The sequence below is a fragment of the Convolutriloba macropyga genome, chromosome 13 (genome assembly GCF_964194025.1).
Source record: "Convolutriloba macropyga chromosome 13, txConMacr16.3, whole genome shotgun sequence".
NCBI classification, from domain to species: Eukaryota; Metazoa; Xenacoelomorpha; order Acoela; family Convolutidae; genus Convolutriloba; species Convolutriloba macropyga.
In genome coordinates, this window is record NC_134480.1 from 33797283 (window position 1) to 33818052 (window position 20770).

General features: G+C 33.8%; 3 protein-coding genes across 4 annotated transcripts in view; all 3 read left to right on the plus strand.

Annotated features, from left to right (window-relative positions):
- LOC142351440 (WD repeat-containing protein 81-like) overlaps positions 1–4255 on the plus strand; it is a 136022-nt gene extending 131767 nt beyond the window's left edge. The window contains exons 18-19 of the mRNA XM_075403447.1: positions 3418–3533; positions 3807–4255. Of these exons, the coding sequence (XP_075259562.1) occupies positions 3418–3533; positions 3807–4052 (362 nt within the window). The 3' untranslated portion in view covers positions 4053–4255. The remainder of the gene's footprint in view (positions 1–3417; positions 3534–3806) is intronic.
- The window catches only part of LOC142351437 (uncharacterized), a 376474-nt gene that overhangs the window by 28738 nt on the left and 326966 nt on the right, over positions 1–20770 (plus strand). The window lies entirely within an intron of this gene.
- LOC142351924 (sodium/potassium/calcium exchanger 4-like) overlaps positions 16164–20770 on the plus strand; it is a 60035-nt gene continuing 55428 nt past the window's right edge. The window contains exon 1 of one of the 2 annotated variants that reach the window (XM_075404180.1): positions 16164–16456. The gene's annotated coding sequence lies outside the window, so the exon portion shown is untranslated. Of the gene's footprint in view, positions 16457–16522; positions 16687–20770 lie in introns of those variants that run through there. The other variant, XM_075404182.1, reaches the window with a different exon arrangement.

The following is a 20770-nucleotide window of genomic DNA, read 5'->3' on the forward strand; positions in this document are numbered from 1 at the left end:
TATGTATTTTAAATGTTTTAATTGAAATTCGTCTAATTTCCATATAACTTAGTTCGAGATTTTCGCCTAATGATTTTTGAGATTCCGTTCGCCTAATCAATTTTTGCCTCCCCATGCGCGTTTCAAAGTAGGCGATATACTAAAACTGATGAGGGGGAATAATTTAATGATTTGGGGGTCAATTTTGGGACGTTTGTGGGCTCAGTTCATCGTATTCTCTGCGTTGTTCAGATGCAAGAAAGGATGTTTCGATGCATGAAACATTAGTAGTGAAAAATGGGGTGGTCTACCGCACAGATATAGGATCCCTCCCTATCCAGTCTCGAACGTACGCCAAAATCACTCTATTTAACACCTGCCTACACCATTGAGCCACAGAAGCTAAATACTGCTAACGTTGTATCACTATATACGGTTATTGGGTTGGATGTTTAACTAATCGTAACGCTACTTGCGGTCGTTGGTTTGCTGCATAAATTAGGAACGCTTAAATGCGACTAGCTTTAAAACATTGAATTTAGCTAATGAACAATGTTTGTAAATGAATAAGCCGCAGGAAAAGTGTTCACGCGGAAAAGTTAATTTTGACATATGCAGGATTTGGTCGCACCGAAAATGGTGAGGACAGAAGTTTCTCATATGCAATGAGGTAGTCTACGAGCAATGAAAACGTCAAGATATTTCTGATTTATGCAGCGATAACCGCTATCAACAAAAGGTGATCAGCATAAAAAGAGCTCACTCAACTACCCGTTCCGTTTCAACATACTCCAAAATAATTATAAACTAGACCTTGAAATGCAAACCGCGGGATATTTCTTTGAATACCAAACCTCCACTCGCCTACTAAGAGTTGCGAGAGACGAATCGGTAAAGGGCAGTAACATTGAAATAACACTCTTCGAGTTCGCAAATGAAGAGCGCTACTTGAATCAATCGGTTGTAATACTCGAGCACCATTACACAGAGATCATGGACTCCTGCACTTTAGAAAGAGATATTCTTAAACTCATTAGCGACGGTAAATTCAACAGCGAAGGACACATTGTCATCAACTTCAATGGGTATGAGAGGATGAGGGTCGATAGCAAAAATTGTGAGGTGATTCGCGATATAAATGGTAAAATTTTGGTCTTTACTAGATACCAATTGATTTCAATTTAATGGTTGTGAATAGCTAGTTAGTATATGTCCCAGATAAAACTCAACGGAATTGTATTGTCTTACAAAATTCAAGATGGTTTGTTTCTGTTTAGATACCGAAAACACCTACTGCAGGTTTGCTGTGAAGTATTTTGACCCAATGGACATGATACTGAGCGTATTCTTTTGCTTCAAGAAATTCACAATGAAAGGAGAGATGTGGGACCTACAGTACACGGCAGTGTATCTGAGAGAACTGACTACCCTGCTGATTTATCAAGAATATTCGCGGGCAAGAAGGGAGAGAATCAATAAGAGATTTATACCAGTCGCTGAAGTAAAAACTGCGAAGCCAGCTAAACGGTGCAAAAACCAGCCGCCTGAACTAGTTGATAGCATCAGAGGATGACGTGCCTCTAATCAATCTGAAAGACTCGCATTAATAAACTTTGAAATAAAACTTAATTTTCTATCGAAATCTTAAGCTTTCTATAATCCTCATTAATTATTTTAATTGCATATTGAAAAGCTTCAGTTGAAGCATATTCGGTAATCGGTTAGTTATCTGAATTAACATTCGAAACCTTTGTTTATGCGCAAAACTAGCACTTCTCTGTCTATAATGAGTCTAAACCAGATAAAAGGTGGCGAAGATAGAGATACCAAAAATGATAGGAACACATTTTAGCTTGTCTAAAGCTGAACAATTTTTGATTCAAAATCAAATTTACCCAGAAGCGGTTTGGTAAATTGTGCACACATTAAACAGAAGCAAAAAGGATCAAATGCAAACTAGTCAATTTGCGATATGTCAAACACACAGATAAAGCAATAAGTAATGGGCCATAAAATGAACTAACCTTGATGAAGTTCGGTATGTGATTGCCAAAAATGTTTCAAAAGTGATGCTCCTGTAGTTCGGTGGTTTAGGCTAAAAAAGTAACTTATGAAAGCACCGAAAGCTTGGGTTCAAGACTAATAAGTGAAGGGATCCTTTTCCTGTGCGGTAGACCACCCCATTTTCACTACTAACATTAATGCCCTTTCAGATTGCACTGGAGATTTTCGTCGCTGCTGCATGCTTAGTATGGTTAAGAAATTCACTCGCTCGATGTTTTTTGAAGTTTATATAAATTTCACCCAAATATGAAATGCTTTGTTTTCCTCTTGATTAGAACTGAGTCTTCCTCTTTTATTGTATAGGCAATTGAATAAGATCTCAGCAGTTGTCATTGCCATTTGTGAGAGGATTATACTGGGAGGATAATTTCGGGAAAAGGCTTCCAAAATTTATGGCAACGCCGTCTAGAGATCTTATTTCTTTTCTTCAGGACAATAGATGGACAATAGTTAATGTTCACTTGTGACTAAATACAACTAAAAGTTCGAGATGCTAGATATTTGAGAAAAGCTGAGTACACAATTTTTTCATCACAATTTGAGCTACAGGAGGAATGGCTTGTATATATTTCACCTTTTTGATCACCAAACATAATAAAAGAAATCACAGCTCAAGAATCCATTTATTTATTGTCGACGTGATGAGAAAACCATAATGATATATAATTTGAGCTTTGGTCGTTACGAGTGCTGAGAAAACAAGCTTTTCATCGGTAACCTTGCGTAGATTGACAATTTTTCTGGAGCACCACTTTGTGACTTCCTGCTATTACTTTGATGTCCATTTCGATTTTCCTCATGATTTTTTCGAGGGCCTTTTAACTTTTTAAGGAACACTTATATTTTTTAACGATGGCTATAAGCCTTTTAGCTGATCGAAGCTCATTAATTTGGATTACTTTTTATGAAAACTACAATCGGTGACCGAGTTCGCTTTTTACCAGACATTGTTGTCGGCAGTACAGGAAATGGATCCTCCATTTTATTGCAAATTCCTGTTCTCAATAGAACGTTTCTGTGTGATTAAAAAGTGATCAAGACTGCTCTTCGATAGAGGAACTTGTCTAAAAATTCATTTTAACTGAGTTGTGTTGTGATCACAGACACAAAAGGTAAAATAATACTGTCGCAAAATTGAGAGGCGGGGACGAAATCGGGAATATCCCCTTTATTATAGGTTACCAAATTTATCATATGCTCAGTGGAGTTACTGCTGAGTTTTGTGGAAATCACCAGCTACTATGATTATTTTGTATATTGGGGGTTTGCAACGTAATTCTACTGAGGTTTCACGTCTCATAAGATGATATTCAATTTGTATTATTCAGATTACATGGTTTAGATCATATAACTGAGTGAAAGCTTCTGTTTTAGAACACAGTGATGCCCCGATGACGCAGTTTGAGTTATTCAACAGCACACAACTGATTGGCGTGACTTCAAATAACAAATTTATATCCTATGAGAAGGCATTCACTTCCCACTCCAGTGTAAGTAAAATCCAGGATAAAAATTATTATTTGCTCTCAAATGAAGTTTGTAGCAATTATATTAGTCCTGCGGTCTTTTTATGCGATTTTTCGCTTGACCGATTTTTCGTCTGACCCAATTGACTTTTCGTCCTCAAATACAGGATAAACTATAAAATCCGGAGGACATTAATTGGCTGAGCATCTTTGGGTTTACATTTTATAAGGGCATTTTATGTATAATAAAATGAATAATGATTTTTGTTTCTTTCTCAGATCCGAATTTTGTTTTAGTCTGACGTACGAAGTGAGAAACTTTCGGCCGCTGAAGTGCTGCAAATTGGATCATCCTCTTTCTCCGCCTTCAGTAACAGTGGGATTGCCAATAGCAACAGTAGTACCATTAATAGCAACTCACTCTCCAGCAGTGGTAACAGTAGTGCTAATAGTAATTTCTCAATCACTGCATTAGCTGCCCTGCCCATAAACAGACTGCTGTTATTGGGTACTGATTCTGGTGCTATAAGACTAGTAGCTTAGCTTAAGAATGTTAGATTTATATAGTTTGATGCATATCTTATCTATTGAAACATATTCATGTACATACCGAGGCAACTGCTTCCTTTTCCGCTCAGTAGATTGTTAATAAATTTAATTTATAATGCTCACCTTTATGTATAAAATCCCACAAAATTATTCGCTATGATTTACAACCTTAGAACTCCCATGGTAAGACTCATTCTGTAGAAGTACAAACAGATTTTTTTGTCGGGAAAATATGAATCATTTTAAATGAGATTTGAGCACCGTGATTGTGATCATTTTGATTGTATTGGCTTGATAGCACATACTTTAGAAAATATTTTTTAAATTATTGCGTGGTCAAGGAAGCAAATATTTTTTTCTGATAAGTCAGTTTATTCTAAATTTAATATAATTTAGTATTTAAATTGAGTATTGTTTCGCTTTCTTTAATCGTTCTGATATTGTTGCTGTTGTAAACCTGCATTTTAGATAGAGGCGTTTTCATATATTTTTCCATTCTATCTTTCCTTTATATTAATTGATTAATAGTTAATTACGGTCACATGTTTAGGTGCACTGGGCTAATTGTTTAAGTGGCCTCGCGAACCTCATTTTTAGTAGAGGCTCATTGAGCAGCATAGTTAAGTGTACGTATCAAGAATAGTCAGTTACGTAAAGGTGTTCAAGTATTAAAATAATTGTATGAGAATCGAGTTTCAGTTGATTAGAGTGTTCACCGAGAGAAATTACCATTCAGCGGAGGTATTGAACGTGTTTTCGCCCTGAGAAGAGGATTCGTAATCTTAGAAGAGGACAGCTGCAATGTTATACTTAATTCATCGTTTGGTTGCATCTATTCTGAGGAAAAATAATAGATAATTTATTAAACAAAAATTATGGCATACGTTAAATTGTTCTCAAAAAGAATGGCAATTTGATAGCAACTCTTATAGTATAATATTTGTAGCACAATACGAAATTTCATGACAGGTCGTCAATTTGTTCCAGGAGTCATAGTCAAGAGATGACAGGTACTTTTTATCCGATCTGTACGTGCTCAATTTTTGCTCATGAGTAGAGCACATTCAAAAGGGGGACACGATGTATCTTCTCAAAGAATCTAAGAATCTTTTCGATAACTTCTGGGGTAAACAGTCAAAGAAACTTGGTATTTTGAACCAAGCATTTTTTTAACCAAGAAAACCAACACAGCACTCAAAACAAGTTCAAAATTTATTTTACTAATCAAGGCGAACAATCAAATGATTAGCAACCTGTAATAACATACAAAGACAGTATTATGTCAGACTTCTTCAGATGCGGCTCTCAAAGGGCATGTAGCTTTGTGGTTAAGATGTCTGACTGCTATCCTGGAGGTATCTGGTTCGAATCCCTGAGGTCCGAGTTTTTGCACCCGTAAAAAATTCTAAGCTACACCTAAACTGAATTGCCCCCTTCTGTCGATCGAGAGCGATGCATCCGACGTTGGTCTGTTATTGTTTTTTTTTCAAAATATCATAGGAGTCTCAGTTTATTAATAGCCGCACAGCAATAGCTGGGGCTATTATTGGCCTTCTCTTGGTTTTTTTACAATTCAAAGAATTTGAATTGTATTGGGGCGCTGTGTTTTTTTTAAGATGTGTTCACACATTTTTCAATGACTTTGATCTTTCAAAACGGGATAAACAGGTAAAGCCCAGAGGGCATTAAGTTTCATTAGAGGCCCAAAGTGGACGTTAGTAGTCCTTCAAGTGCTTAGAGTGTTGCAGCTGCTGGGATGGCCTCAATTGAAGGTTAAAAGGTCATTTTTAGGAGTTTTTGGGCTCAAAATGGTGCAATTTTTCATGTTTTTTTGTGAGTTTTTTTTTGGTTGATTAGTCAAGTTTTTTTGCTTGATTAGTCTTAGGTTGAAGTTTTTAAGCGTTGATGAAGGCCTTTTGCCGGAAAAAGTTACTTGTTATGACCAGTTTATGAGCTATATGTTCTGGTACTACAAACACACAAAATGATACTAGTTTTCGCAATTTTTTTCAAGTTTTTTGAAAATTTTTGTCATTTTTTTGCGTTTTTCCACCTTCATGGCCAGTAAATCTCCTTTAAGGTTTGATAATAGGGCACTGTATAGTTTCTAGTAACAATGGAGGGGTTTTCGACATTTTAATGTCTCCAATTTTAGCATTTTTTTGATAAAATTTGCAATTTTTTTGAGGTTTCTTAAAATTTTTGTCAGTTTTTGATGATTGTCCATTCTCAAGTGCCAGGAAACCTATTCCACGGTCTGGAAACAGTTACTACATAGTTGTTTGTTTTAATGGATTTGTTTTCAAAAATTTAACCTTTCGAATTTTGAAAATTTTTTGATGAAACTTGCAAGTTTTTTAAGTTTTTTCAAGACATTTGTCTTTTATTCAGTTTTTCTTGCCTGAGTAGCCAGATAACGTCATACAGGGTTTGACAGAATGTTATTAAATAGTTGCCCGGGGGTAATTGGATGGTTTTCAACATTTTAATAGAATAAATTTCTGTTTTTTGAAATATGATATTTTTTATAAAAATTATTTCCTATCGATGTTTGAACCAATTATTTTTTTAAGAATTGGAATTGTTTTACTGGATAGCCTCTAGAGACACTAGAATCAGTTTTCAAGAAATGATTCTTAAGATATTAATGTCAGGATTTTCAGCGACATTTCATTAAAAGTTCAATTGATATTTTTAGTTTGTGAAAATTTTCGAGTGAATCGATCTTCAAGGGCCAATGAAATTTTTCAGGCCTTGCAGATATAATACTGCACCAATTTCAGAAACAAATTTTGGTTTTGAACATATTTTTGAAATAGGTATATTTAAAGGGGTCAAATTTTGCCTTAGGGGTAAAAGCTTCCAAGTTTTATCAAGGATTATATATTTGTTTAGCTTGTTTGATTGTTTGTTTCTCAATTTTTTGAGATGATTTTGTTTTTGCTGGCATCGTTGAATTGATATGCTGTTCAGGTAGAGTAAAACTAAGTTTTTCATTCAATTCTTTGAATTGTTTTTCAGGACTTGTCCTGCTATGTTTTTTTTATTTCGTCGTCATGATTTTTGTTACGACCATATGACGTCACAGCCACTTTTTGTTCATTCGTTCATGCAATTTCAACTGAATTGCATATGTGACGTCATTTTTCGCTCTTAGTGGAGCGATTTTTTTGTTAATGGGCGTGATTAAATTTTTGGTCACACTTGACTTACCTCACTCTCAAAAATGACTTCCTCACTTTGAAATTGACTTTTATTCACTTCATTCGTTCATGCAATTTCAACTGAAATGCTTGTGTGACGTCATTTTTTGCTCTTAGTGGAGCGATTTTTTTTGTTAATGGGCGTGATTAAAATTTTGGTCACACTTGACTTACCTCGCTCTCAAAAATGATTTCCTCACTTTGAAATTGACTTTTATTTACTTTAATTCAAAGAGATAAGGTAAATTGGGTGTGTGTCACTCTAAATGAAGGTTATTTGAGATCAGCTAATAGAGGCAGCAATAACTTTTTTATCAGATTTTTAATCAAAACATAACAGATCAGCCTTCATTGAAAAGACGAGTTTTTTTGGTCGGTCTTTTTTACTGTTTCTTTTAAACTGCCGATCTAGGAATCTATTGCGGCTATTTTGTGGCAATCTGCCAGCTATGTTTTAGAAGACTTCTGGCCCTTCACAAACATAATCTGGATGCTTAATTTGACAAACATCTAATCTAGAATAACCATTACATTAAGAGCACTGGAGACGGAAAAGTACAAATTGTAAATTAATAGCCACCCTCATCTTCTCGGCCGGCTATTATAGCGCTCCTATTTTTTTTAAAAAATTCAAAGAATTTGAGTTGTATCTGGGCGCTAATTTTTTTAAGATGTGTTCACACATTTTTTCAATGACTTGATCTTTCAAAACGAGATAAACAGATAAAGCCCAGCGGGCATTAAGTTTCATTAGAGGCCCAAAAAGGGCTTTAGTAGTCCTTCAAGTGCTAAGAGTGGTGCAGCTGCTGGTATGGTCTTAATTCAAGGTTAGAAGGTCATCTTTAGGAGTTTTTGGGCTCAAAATGGTGCAATTTTTCATGTTTTTTTTGTATTTTTTGACTTTTTTTTATTAGTCTTAGGTTGAAGTATTTAAAAGTTGATGAAGGTCTTTTGCGAGACACAATTACTGGTTATGACCATTTTATGAGCTATATGTTTTGGTACTACAAACACTCAAAATGATACTAATTTTTGCTATTTTTTTTCAAGTTTTTTTGAAAATTTGTTGACAGTTTTTGTTTTTCCTGCTTCAGGGGACAGGGAATCTCTTTTAGGGTTTGATAATAGGGTATTGAATACTTTATAGCAACAGTGGATTGGTCTTCAACATTTTAATGTCTCAAATTGCTGCAAGTTTTTTGATATAATCTGCAATTTTTTTAAGGTTTTCTAAAGTTTTTTGTCATTTTTTTTTAAATTTTTTCCGCTCTCAAGAGCCAGAAAACTTTTTCCACGTTCTGATAAAAAGTTACAGCATTGTTGTTAGTTTCAAAGGATTTGTTCTTCAAAAATTTAACCCTTCGAATTTTAAGAATTTTTTTGTTAAAATGTGCTATTGTTTCCAGTTTTTTCAAAACATTTGTCTTTAATTCATTTTTCTTTTATCAGTAACCAGGTATCCTCATCCAGGGTTTGATAGCATGTTATTAGTTACTTGCTCTGGGCAATTGAATGGCTTTCAACATTTTAATAGAACGAATTTCTTTTTTTTTGAAATTTTAAATTATTTCTAAAAACTATTGCCTATCGATCTTTGAGCCAATGATTTTTTAAGGCTTAGAATTGGGTTACTGAATAGCCTCTAGAGACACAGAAATGATTCCGAAGATATTAATATCACGATTTTTAGCAACATTTCATTAAAATTTGCAATTTATTGCATTTAAAAAAAAATTCGGTCATTGCCTAGTTAATCGATCTTCAAGGGCCAATGATTTTTTTTCGGGTCTTGCAGATATAATACTGGACCGATCTCAGAAACAAATATTGGTTTTAAACATATTTTTGGAATAGGTATATTTAAAGGGATCAAATTTTGCCATCAAATCGGACTTAAAAAATGTTTTTGTACAAAAATCTTTTTTTTTGAATATCTATTCTTTCAGTCCCAATCATGCTCATTGGAATCAACGGCGGCTATTTTCCGGCAATCTGCCGGGTATGTTTACTTTTGTTGTCCAGCAAGCATTGATCTTTTTCCAGTGCACTATGTCAAATGGGAAGATTCCGGCTGGCTAAATAAATGGGTAATCACAATAAAACTGATTGATTTTTGCGTTTTGATTTTAATTTTTTAGTCAACTTTGATAGCATTTGAAACGTTAACAAAACTTATCGAAATAATCTGTTGACACTGAGTTACACAGATATAGTTTCCTTGTGATTTTCCCGATAAGAATTTTTTGGCAAAACCAGTCCCATGGAAACCCTAATTAAACTTCACAAAGTACTTTTCCGAGTGTTACGTTTTTTAAGAAGAAGAATAGCTAAAGGGAAAAATTTGAAATCGGATTTATCGGGTATAAAAATAATTTTACAGCGCATGGGGGAGGCAATAAAGCTTGTTGGGGGAGGCAGTATAGTTCGATTTTTTCTTCTTTATTTTTCTAAAAAGCAGAACGATTGGTAGCGTCAACTTCTTTAATTGTAATTTTTGATTAATATCAGAAGAGGTCCATAAATATGGGGATAGCAAAGAGGAACTGTTCCTCTAAAGTGATGTCACATAAGTTGTTCTTTGTTCTGAGAAATGTAATCAAAAATATTTTTTGCAATGACGCTACGGTACTGTGATCAAGAAAACCATATTAAACCTTAAATTTAATGATGGATCGATAATAAACTAATTGCTAGCATTGTATAGAAGTTCACGGTCAAAACCACAGGTTCCTCTCAATTTTTGAACCAAGATTTTTAAAAATACTCCTATTTTGAATGCTCTTTGAACTGCTAGGAAACAAGCAAGGAGGCTCGTTAATGTGCGTTTGCACATGATGTTCCGACCCGAGCTCATCTAAATTTTTGACTTAATTGTCAACCAGATGAAGAGATAACAAAAATAGATGTTTGAGTTAAAAAAAAACTTGGTATAAAACCTAACTACTAATTGAATTACATGATACCATGCCTCATTACATCACTCACAAGATCTGCCATCAAAAACACTACGACAAAAAAATTAAACAACAAAATAAGCAACAACAAAAATTTCAGAGCAAAGCTCAATATCTAAAATTCAAAAAAACCTAGTAACAACGTCAAAATGCAATCAGATAAAAGCTTAACTACACAAACTTACTTTTTCCTAACTATACAGCAGATGTAAATTCTCCTTAATGAGACTAGGTAACAAGTCGACAAAGGGAAGAAATAATGAGGCGAAATTCAAAAATCGATCAACATTTTTTAAACCAATTAATTTCAAAATTAACCAAAAGACTTAAAACCAACTTATAACGAAATAATTGTCGATAAATTTTGTAAAAAAAAGTCAATATGAAACCAATGGGACCTGTCTTTGGTTAGACTAAGCCATGGGAAAGGACTAAAGATACAGAAAAAAATTGCAAACAACTTGCGAAAAATCAAATTTTTGACGCCATCAACATCGTTAGCTATTATATGAATAATGTGTATTTTATCAGTTTTTATGTATACTAATTCAGCTAAGTTATACTGAAAAAACAAATAAGATCACTTGGGCCGAATTTGAAAATCATTAGGATCTGTTATTACCCGAATGTGCTAAAAGAGGAGAAAAAGAAACAAATTTACCACTCAGAACATTTTTGAAAAAGCATATTGTCCAGCAAACAGAGCATTAGTTACTGCATAACATCAGTAGAGTTGTTAATTGTTGAAAAACAAGGAATCGGATGGGACCTCTCAATGATGAGAATAAGTTACCAGTTGACGAAAAGAACAAAAACCGTAAAAATAGAAAATTTTTTGAAAACTTAAATTTTATGACTGTAAGCTATAAATGGACTCCCTCGGGAAAATTGTTTCTTTCACTACTTAATCAGAAGTTTATGAGACTGGTCTGCCTTTCATGTCTACATAAAGAAAAAAACGCAAAAACAGCAATTTCAAAAAATTTCAGTTTCGAGCGAAAAGCCATTAAAATTGAACTTTTAAGTAAAGGTTTTTCTATTTTCATTTATTTCTTGAACACCAATAGGATTCTTCTCTTTAAACAATAGCACAGCAAAAAATTAATAAATATGTAGTAAATTAAAACCACAAAATTTTTGAGAGAAACCTTAATATCAACGCCAATAAATTCAATAGATTTGAACGGAAGCCAATAAATGCGCTAAATTAGGCCTCGCTGGGACAAAAATGATGTTTGTCTTTCATATGTCATCAAGAGGACATTACAACAGGTCACTGAGTATGAAAACAACAACAAATAAAGGCAAAATACAATTATTCAGTAGTAGAAAAGTGCAAGAAAGTGTCGGGACCGTTTAAACCATAATCTTTTCTCTGAAAATATTATCTATGATTCATTGAACGTCTTTAAATCAATGGGAGCTGTCAATACTAGGATATTGTGATGAGAAATCAAAGGGAACCAAAATTACGAAAAAAATCCAAAAATTAAAAAAATATATGAAATATGAAAAATATATGAAATATATGAAAATATATATGAATGAATGAAAAAAGTGGTTCTGACATTACTGAGACTGACTTACAGTTCACGAAAATTTTACGGTTGGTTAATGTTCAAAAAAAATTTTTGAAAAACTTAAGTTTTTGACAGCCATTAAATTCAATAGCGTTCAACGGATGTCAAAAAATACGCTCAGTTATACCTCGATGGGAGAACAATGTTGCTTGTCAAGCATAAGCACTCAATAAGACATCACAGTAAGTCTTATGACGATGAAAGCAACAATAAATATAGGCAAAAATCAAAAATTCAGTAGAAAAGTACGAGAAGAAAGAGTCGAAGCCATTTAAACCGTATGTATTTCTCTGAAAACTTATCTATGATCCATTGAACGTTTTCTTTGAGCCAATGGGAACTATGAATCTTAGGATAATGTGATAAAATTTCAAAAGTTACCAATATTACAAAAATATTCGAAAATTTTTATTTTATTTTGAAATCTTGTGGCATTGAAGTCAGATGACCAATAGTTAGAAGATAAATCTGCTAACCAGATTAATTTTGGTTGCAGTAGGAAGGAAAAGGGTCCTGTAAAATTAGAGACTAACTCACAGTTCACGAAAATAAGTTTATGATTGGTTAATGTTGAAAAAAATTTCCGACAATTTATGTTAAAAGTCTTAACAACCAATATCTGTCCATTTAAAGCAATAGATAGGTTAACTTAATGCTCATTACGATACCTATTGCACTTTTAGTCAGCGGTTTTATGCCATAGGACTCTATAGAATTTTTGAAACCTAAAAAAAATCTAAATTTCAATAAAAGTTGCGAAAACTCACAGTCGAAGCCAAAAAAAAACATGAGCGATTCGTTTAAAACTTTTTTTGTTCATTGGGTTTCATTTGAATGTAATGGAGGTTTGTCATTAACGGAGACTCGATATAGGAAGTGACTAGTTTCTAGGTGACTGAAAAAAAAGGTGAAACATTTTCTAAAAAAAGAGATCAATTAGAATTCGATTTTTTTTTGTTGGTAAACTTTTCTATGAACCCAGAACTAGTCTTTTTTATCGCCTTTTGTCTATTAAGAACATAAAATTGATTCATTTTGTGGCATGAAATGTAATTTTGAATTAATTTTCTATAGAAAAAAATCTTAATTTTAACGAAAATTCCCCTAAAAGTGAACAAAATCATACCAAATATCACGTGTTCAGACAAAACTTAAAACCTCGATAACTCCTCGAAAAAAACAAAAATCAAAATTTCTTTTTAATTTCGAATTCTACACGGGACGAGCTTTCTAATGATAACAGTCTCAACTCTCTACGATTAATATATCGATCGGCCAAAATTGTCTGAACAAAAAAAACCCAATCGAGTATATAGTTCCTCCCCCCACAAGTGGGGTCGGAACAATAATTGTTGCACTGGTTCGAGTCACTATTTTTCTGCTTCCAGTCGTTGCGATTGGATATCTATGATATATAAAATATAATACCACAAATAGTTTTTGGTGGTATGATTTTGATAATCACCACAAAGTTTACAAATAACACTTTACGCATGCGGCCACTTCCACATGAGAGGTCGAAACATTTAGTTAACCCTGATAAATCTACCGTAACATTGGCATTTTTTGTTTGGCTCAATTTTGGTTTCATGGCCCTGGATTTTGAGCCATAAAACTTTTTTTGAAGTAATTTTCATCGCGTAACGAGGTTGTCATGAATTTGATTAATATATTGCGTATAATTGATATGTCATGTCAAGCCAAATAATCCATCAGAAGTCTATATCTTGAGGTGGGAGGGGGTCGTTCTGTGAGGAAATGCTTTAAAGGGTTCATATAATCTGTGCCATTAAGGCGGGAACACAAATGGGATTGATCCCAATTATTTGCCGCCTAGACATAATTTTTGCAATTACTGTACGTCTCGCTGGTGTATTTCGGGTCTTTTTTTGCGGCCGTTTTCCCTTCACGTTATTTCACGTTCCTTTTTTGCTATATTTTCTAAAGCTTCTTACCCAAGATAGCCCCACTTTTCGCAGACAAAAAATTAGCATCATCTGATGTCTATAACTACCGATTTCCATTACAATACAAATGGTAACTTGAGACACCAATACCAACTACTGTGTAGGAAAAAGTCAATGGACCCCTCTGGGCCTTTAGGAAGTTGCACATAGGCAACTGGGACAAACTCATTGGAAGCAAAAAGAAATACAGGAAATTGATTGCAGTGTGCTTGGTTAATGTTTCAGTGGATAAAATTCAGGTTTATTTGCTTGATTGGAGTTTTTTAATAAAAAATTCTAATAAAGTGATTTAAAATGCATCGTTATTTTTTGGTAATTTCTTCCTCATTACTGCATTGTTATATATTGGGCGGCTTTCTACAAGCCTTCTGTTGGCTTTTTGGCCTGTCCTTTTTTGACAGTATTTCATATTGTGTATAAGTGGTTGTGTGATGAATGTTCTCAAGATAAATAATTTTAAAAAATGCTTGGGTGAAGTTACCTGTTGACAAATTTTAAATCCAATACAATATTCCCTTTAACTTTTAAACTGCCTAAGCTGCGGCTTCCTGGCCATGGTCTAATTAAAAAAAATCTTTTTGGTCATAGAACGCAGTTCACTTTTAGTCGTATTTTGTTCAAGGTACATGATTCGTTTAAATCTCGCTTTTACAAGATTTGAAGAAGTTAAACTTGCATCAGCAATACGTGTATTTTTCCAATGTATAATGAAAACTATGAATGAAATTATTCAGAAGGAAAGAAAGTGGAATTGGGAAGGAATTGTGACGTAATTTGTACGGATCTTTTCTGCTGACACCCAAATGGTAGAATCAAATAGTTTTTTTCCCAGATATGATTTATGAGAATTTGTCCCCGCTGTTTTAAATGACTTTCTTTGCTGGTGTTAAATTTACCACCTGTGCGCGAATGTTAGTCCCCTTCTCTGAACGGCAGGTACGATATTGAAGTTTTAAGAAGAAATTAGTACTAGAGTAAAAGAAATGAGTAAATTGAATTTAATACTTCGCTTCAATAAATGTTTCAAATTTCCTTGCCTTTTAATTTTTTTTCCACATATGTCTTAATGTTTTTTTTCGAGTTTGCACTTTAGTTCTGGGTAATATAGCTTTTTGCACATATACCTGCAAATAAGCTTACCCGCAAACTGTACAGGTAAATTTACCTAGAGTTAAGTGAACTAAAAGTTGATTTTTTTAGTTGGGTTGGCGCATAGTGGGCACCCTTTTCAGTACTAGTCGTTAAAGGCTAGTATATAGGCGCGTTCTGTTTTCAGCATTGTTTTATTTCGAAATCGTTTCTAATATGTTGTCTGCTTTTTGAAGTCCATCTAGTGTGAACCTCAAGAAATCTGAAAAATGGGTCTAGGAAATTCATAGTATGTTTCAAAACACAATCTATCATTGTTTTTACGTTTATTGGAGCAAAAGCAGAAAACTGTCATCTCAGAGCTGTGAAAGAAAAGTGGAAACGGGTACGATTTGGGTGTAAACTGTTTAGTGAGATGCGTGGGCAAAGTATCTTGTTCAATTTAGTTAGTTTCTTTTTTTTAGTTTCAACATCAAGTTTTCGTCATAGTTTTTAGCGTTAGATTTTTTTCCATTATGATCTGGAACAACGAACATCATTCTGGAAGTTATGAATTTGAAGTGCTTTTCATGAAATTTATTTTGTCATCAAAATATCGAAAAAGTCATCAAAATTTGATCGGGCTGAGATTTGTAAACGATAAGAGACGTTGCCATGACATAATAGCAAAGCGGGGACTAAATTCAATTTTAGTTTTTCTCTCTTAGTTAAGTAGACTTAAATATTTTTTAACAAATATTGCTCCGTTCCACGTGAATGAAGCAGGCCTTTTGTATTTGCAGCAGAAAAAAAAACAAGAGCTGAGTAACGAACTGCCGTTAATTGAATTCTACTTGAACGTATATAGTGCAAATTTGAATTCAAAAAGCTCTGTAAATATCAAAATAGCGATTGTTTATTCATTTCTGTTCAATTCAGTACTGTTGTTGTTATTGTTTTTTTACTGGTTGGATAGACTGCTTTGTTTCTCTGTTTACTTATTTACATTATTGTCTTTCACCTGCGCAAATTCGTTCAATTTTTCATCGCCAGGAGGAAAAAGCTCCAATATTTCGATTTTGTAGGGGGATTTTTTTCGCTTTTCCCTTTGAAAGCTGCATTTGAGACGTTAGTTACCACCACTGTGTAAATTGAGGCAAGCTATTGGTTGGTTGTTTTTTTGAAGATGGAACGAGGAAGCAATGGTAGCTTCCTTATTTTTCCCTCTTAGCATTTTCAACTTCATACCAAGATTGGGGAGTATTTTTTCCTGGCTTTTATTTCCTGTATATTTGTGCTGACTAGCTAAATAGTAACTACGACTACTTGTATTTACCATTTTGACTGACTAGTTGAATAGTTGTGCGTCAAGGTCTAAATTTGTATTTTCAGTCTTGTCTGAACTTAGACACTTCTCAATTTCTGCGATCTATGCCTTGTCGCGTCTATTTACATCAAGTGGAGTTAGAAAGTTACTTTAAAACTCTGTTTCAAAACCAAAGTGTGACATTTTGAAAATTTACGGATTTTGTTTTTTCAAAAGTTACCTTTTCTATTTTTCATCTTTTGTATTTCCGTTTGTTATTTACAGTTTTGCGTTACCACGTGATAATACACACAACATCGGTTAGTATGACTACGTCAATAATTTTATAGAGCTTTAGTGGATGCAAATTACCCATTATAATTGCCCATTATAACTGACCAATTTAAGGGTGATAAAATCTTGATTTCATAATAATTTAACATCTGATAAAAATCGAAGTTCATTGATTCGGAATTTTGTTATCCGCCCGTGATTGAATCGAAGTTGTAAATGAGTGTAGCTGCTGTCGGTATGTTTTTGTAATGCTCAGGTTAGTTAAAATTCCATTGGTTTACTGAAATCGATACTCTAACCACTAATTGGTTAGTTGCAAGACCAGCTTTTCATATTGCCTTTTGATCATGTCAATGTTTTTGAATCTGGTTTTCAATTTGAATTTTTAAGTAGCTTAAGCGTATTGGATTTGGGACTTGGCTCCTTTTATACTCGACGAGCCATTTAAATATTTTTTCTTGATATGGAAATAAGATTTTGCAATAAAAGTCATCCCGGATGCACAAGTTTTTCGCATAGTTTTCTGTCAAATGTTTACTCCCAAATGTTTAAATAGAGATTTATGAAAATTGAAAAAAAAGTTGAATTGGTTTTACCTTGGAGAAAACTTATTTTCTACTGCGAAGATCTGGTTCGTCCTCTGGACATTGGGATAACTGGTTAGTTAGCGCTCCGTTTCAAGTCAAAGTGACAATTAGCCAGGTAGTGAAGTAGTCATGTAAATTAATTTATCCTTACTCCTGATAAAAAAATGGTGTATTTTGCTCTCATTAACGTTTTACTTGGTAAAACTACCGGATTCTGGCTTACTTTGATGTTCAGAATAATTTTGTGTGTGTGTGTGTGTGTGTGTGTGGGGGGGGGGGGGGGGGGGAGTTTCCTTTGACATGTGAATCGAGTGACTCCAAGTACGCTTGGCTTGCGTAAGCTATCGTTCATAATATCAAGCAGCTGAGCTCCATGGGCGCCAATTTGCTCTTGAAAATCATAGAAGTGCACCAAAATTTGTGTCAAGCTAAATTATAAAACTGCCAAGTTTCGTAATTTAGCCAAGTTGTATAGTTCAGCTGAAGAGATTTAAGTCAGTTGAAGATTGGAAGTATTTTACGAGCATCCTTTCTTCAGGACGTTCATGTATAGGGTTTTGGATGTTAACTTAATGAGGGAAAGAGGTCCTAAGATTTTGTAAACTTAATATACCAGTTGTGTTTTTGTAATTTTTATCGTTAATCAAAGAAAAGAGTCAACAACTCACTTCAGAGAATTATATGGGAAGTTAGTATTGAAGCAAAATGTGAACTGTAATTTTTGAAAAATTTATGTTTTTTGAGAGTTGGTGACATTTGCTATACGCAACTTTTAATCAAGTTTGTTTTCAATTTCTTTTTCAGAAGCTGAATAAGATGAATTACTCAACTGTGAATTCTTTATTTTGATCAAAATTTATTTGCATTGCTTTGATGCTATTCAATCAATTTTTCGTACAGCTGGCAGCCCTTGCCGCAAAAGTAATATTCTGAGATTTCATGAAGATTGCACTGAAATATAGATCAATTTTATCACTGTAGCATTTGAGGCAATAGTTTTCAATGAGTCAGATTGTTGTATTTTTAAGCAAGGTTAAATTTATGAAAAAAGCTATTCAAATTAAAGCAAATTGAGATTGACCGATCCAAGAGCTATTGAATCCTCCTTTTTCACCGGTTAATGCATATGCAATTTTTTAACGAGCAAAGAAATTGTTTGATAATGGTTAAAAATTTTGCAAACGAAGTATTTTCATTTCTCATTTTTAAATGATTTTGAGTCTTATAAGTGGAGTTTCCTATATGCAGTTAACTAAATACCTTCCTGCAAGTGATTAATGGTGAGGCATTTTAAACTTTAAGCCTTAATTTTTCAAAAAATTTTGAAAAAAATTAAGCCTTAATTTTTCAATAATTTAGCAATTTTTATCTTCAGGATCGATTTAGTTGTTCAGTTCTTTTCCAATGACAAAAGATTTGTCCACATAGGATATCAATCGGTAAAAATTGTCCACATAAGATATCAATCGGCCTTGATTTACAAAGTGATTTACCCTCAAAGTGATTTACCCTCAAATAGATTTACAAAGTGGGAATAATAATCATATCAGGTGTACAGCCAATATAAAGTATTTTTTTAAAAAGCAGACAGCTGTTGCATTTGATATTGATTACCAATGCAAAAAGCCTTCCAACTTTTTCCTAGCGTATAAAATAATGGGTTTTCAAAAAAAGTGAAACGTACTGATTTTCTTTATGAATGGACTTGCCTTTTATAATGCTGTGCTGGAATGTTCTGTACTGGTTACGTGACTCAATAATATCTTCTTGGGTTTATCGAGAACCGGGGTGGTCTTTCTATTTTATTGAAAAGCACGTTTTTCTTAAGTTTGTGTTGCTTCGTAGTTGAGGAGAAAAGAACAGCGAATCTAAAAATAGCATTAATCACCTAAATGACGGAAACATGCAAAAATTAAGCAGGAAAAAGTGTGTTGCTGATTTTCCTTAAATATGTATAAAAAGGAAAACAAAATTAGAATGGTTTCAAGTAAATGTGTAATTTTGAAGGTAAATGTGACAGAAGGGAGGTGGTTGATGCTATAAAGGCCACTAATATCTCTGAAGGTTTTCCTTTTCAGAAGCCAAATTTAGCAAATTTTACGCAAATGTCTGTCTGGACTTTTAGCCCATGCAAGATTAGTTTTAATTGAGTGGCCATGTAAAGTAGTTCTTACTCTAGTTATTATTCTCATATCCACTTATTGAGATTTATTAAACCCTCAAGTAATTATGGTTCTTTGTCTTTTAGAATCTTTTTACTGTGTTGAATGATGTCTTCAAATCATAAATCGTAGGGGGTATTCTTTTCCAGCCATTTATCATCCATTGATACACGCACACAACACATACACACAGCACAGCATAAACACTTAGATACAAACACGCTCGCATGTGTTGTTTTTAATTATAGTACCATTCCATATAGCAGCAAGATATCGAGTATTCTAAAAATAGTTTTCCCCGCAGGAAGCTTTTTGGTCTCAACTACAGACTTCATAATGATAACTGGGTAGTGATAGTGATAATGAGGGTGTGGAGTGAGCAATCAGTTATTGATTTTTGATCATGCCTCCTTAAAACTGTCCGCATGAGCAGCAACAGTCACGTTCTCAAATAGTTGCTCAAGGCCAAACTCATTCTACTAAATCTTAGCTTCACTGATAGTATAGCATTGAATAGACAGCATTTACTGCGCTGTACGGTGTTGGTGATTCTAAGGCGATGGCAGGCCTTGAATGTTAGTCAAAGCGATTCTTGAGGAAATAGCGAAAATATGCCAAAGTTGTGTGAAATTAGACGTCTGATAATTAGACCCATTGAGTTTAAAATGGTACTCTAACTCTCCCTGATGCTATAAGGCAGTCAAATATTCACATCCCTAACGTTTGCTTGTGCACGAAAATAAGTCGCTAAGTGAAAAATGGAAAAGTGAAAATTTATTGCCTTTTGCATGGAAATAGGTTCTTAAGTGAAAAATCGGAAAAAAAGTTTGCCATTTGTTTGCCCTGTGCCATTTTTTCCTGTGAATTTTTTTCTCCAAGTAGATAATCCCAATCCTCTTGTCCGTTAATAGCTCTAAGAATTTATATTTCACTTTGAAGCAATGCATAAGTTCATAACACTTTTTAATCCCCCATGTTTTGTCCAAAAAATTTGGACCGGGTGGTTTCTTAGCTGATAACTTTCGCCTGATAACTAAAAAATATATTTCACGTTATATTTCGAAGAATTCGATAGAAGTGCTGATTTTTTCTGATGCGTAATTGCTGAGCTTTTTTTAAAATATGCTTGACTTTTTCGGCAATGTTTGTGAAATTGACTTTTTACATTTGGACCACCAGAAAGCTATTAGAAGTTGGCAACGAGCATTTTAATGCTCAGTGTTCAAAGTGGCTGTTGCATTTAAGTGGTTTTCACTCTTATTTACTCATATTTATTTGAAAGTTTTGGACGGCTGGTAGGCGCAGGCCAAGAGCTTCGAATGCTTGCGCATGAGGTTTAGGATGTTAGGCGAAAACTGTATTAGGCGAACACAATTTTTTATCCATTGGGCAAAAGTTTTAACTTAAGTTTTGTGGACATTAGGCAAATACCAATTAAAAAATTCAAAAGTGGTACTCTAAAATCTACTTGACGCTATAAACTAGTCAAGCGTCTCTAACAAATTCCTTTACGCGATAATAGCATACAAAAATGGTCTGTTTTTCAATATTGAGCTTTCTTACATTTCAGTTTATGTCCATTTAGCAAATA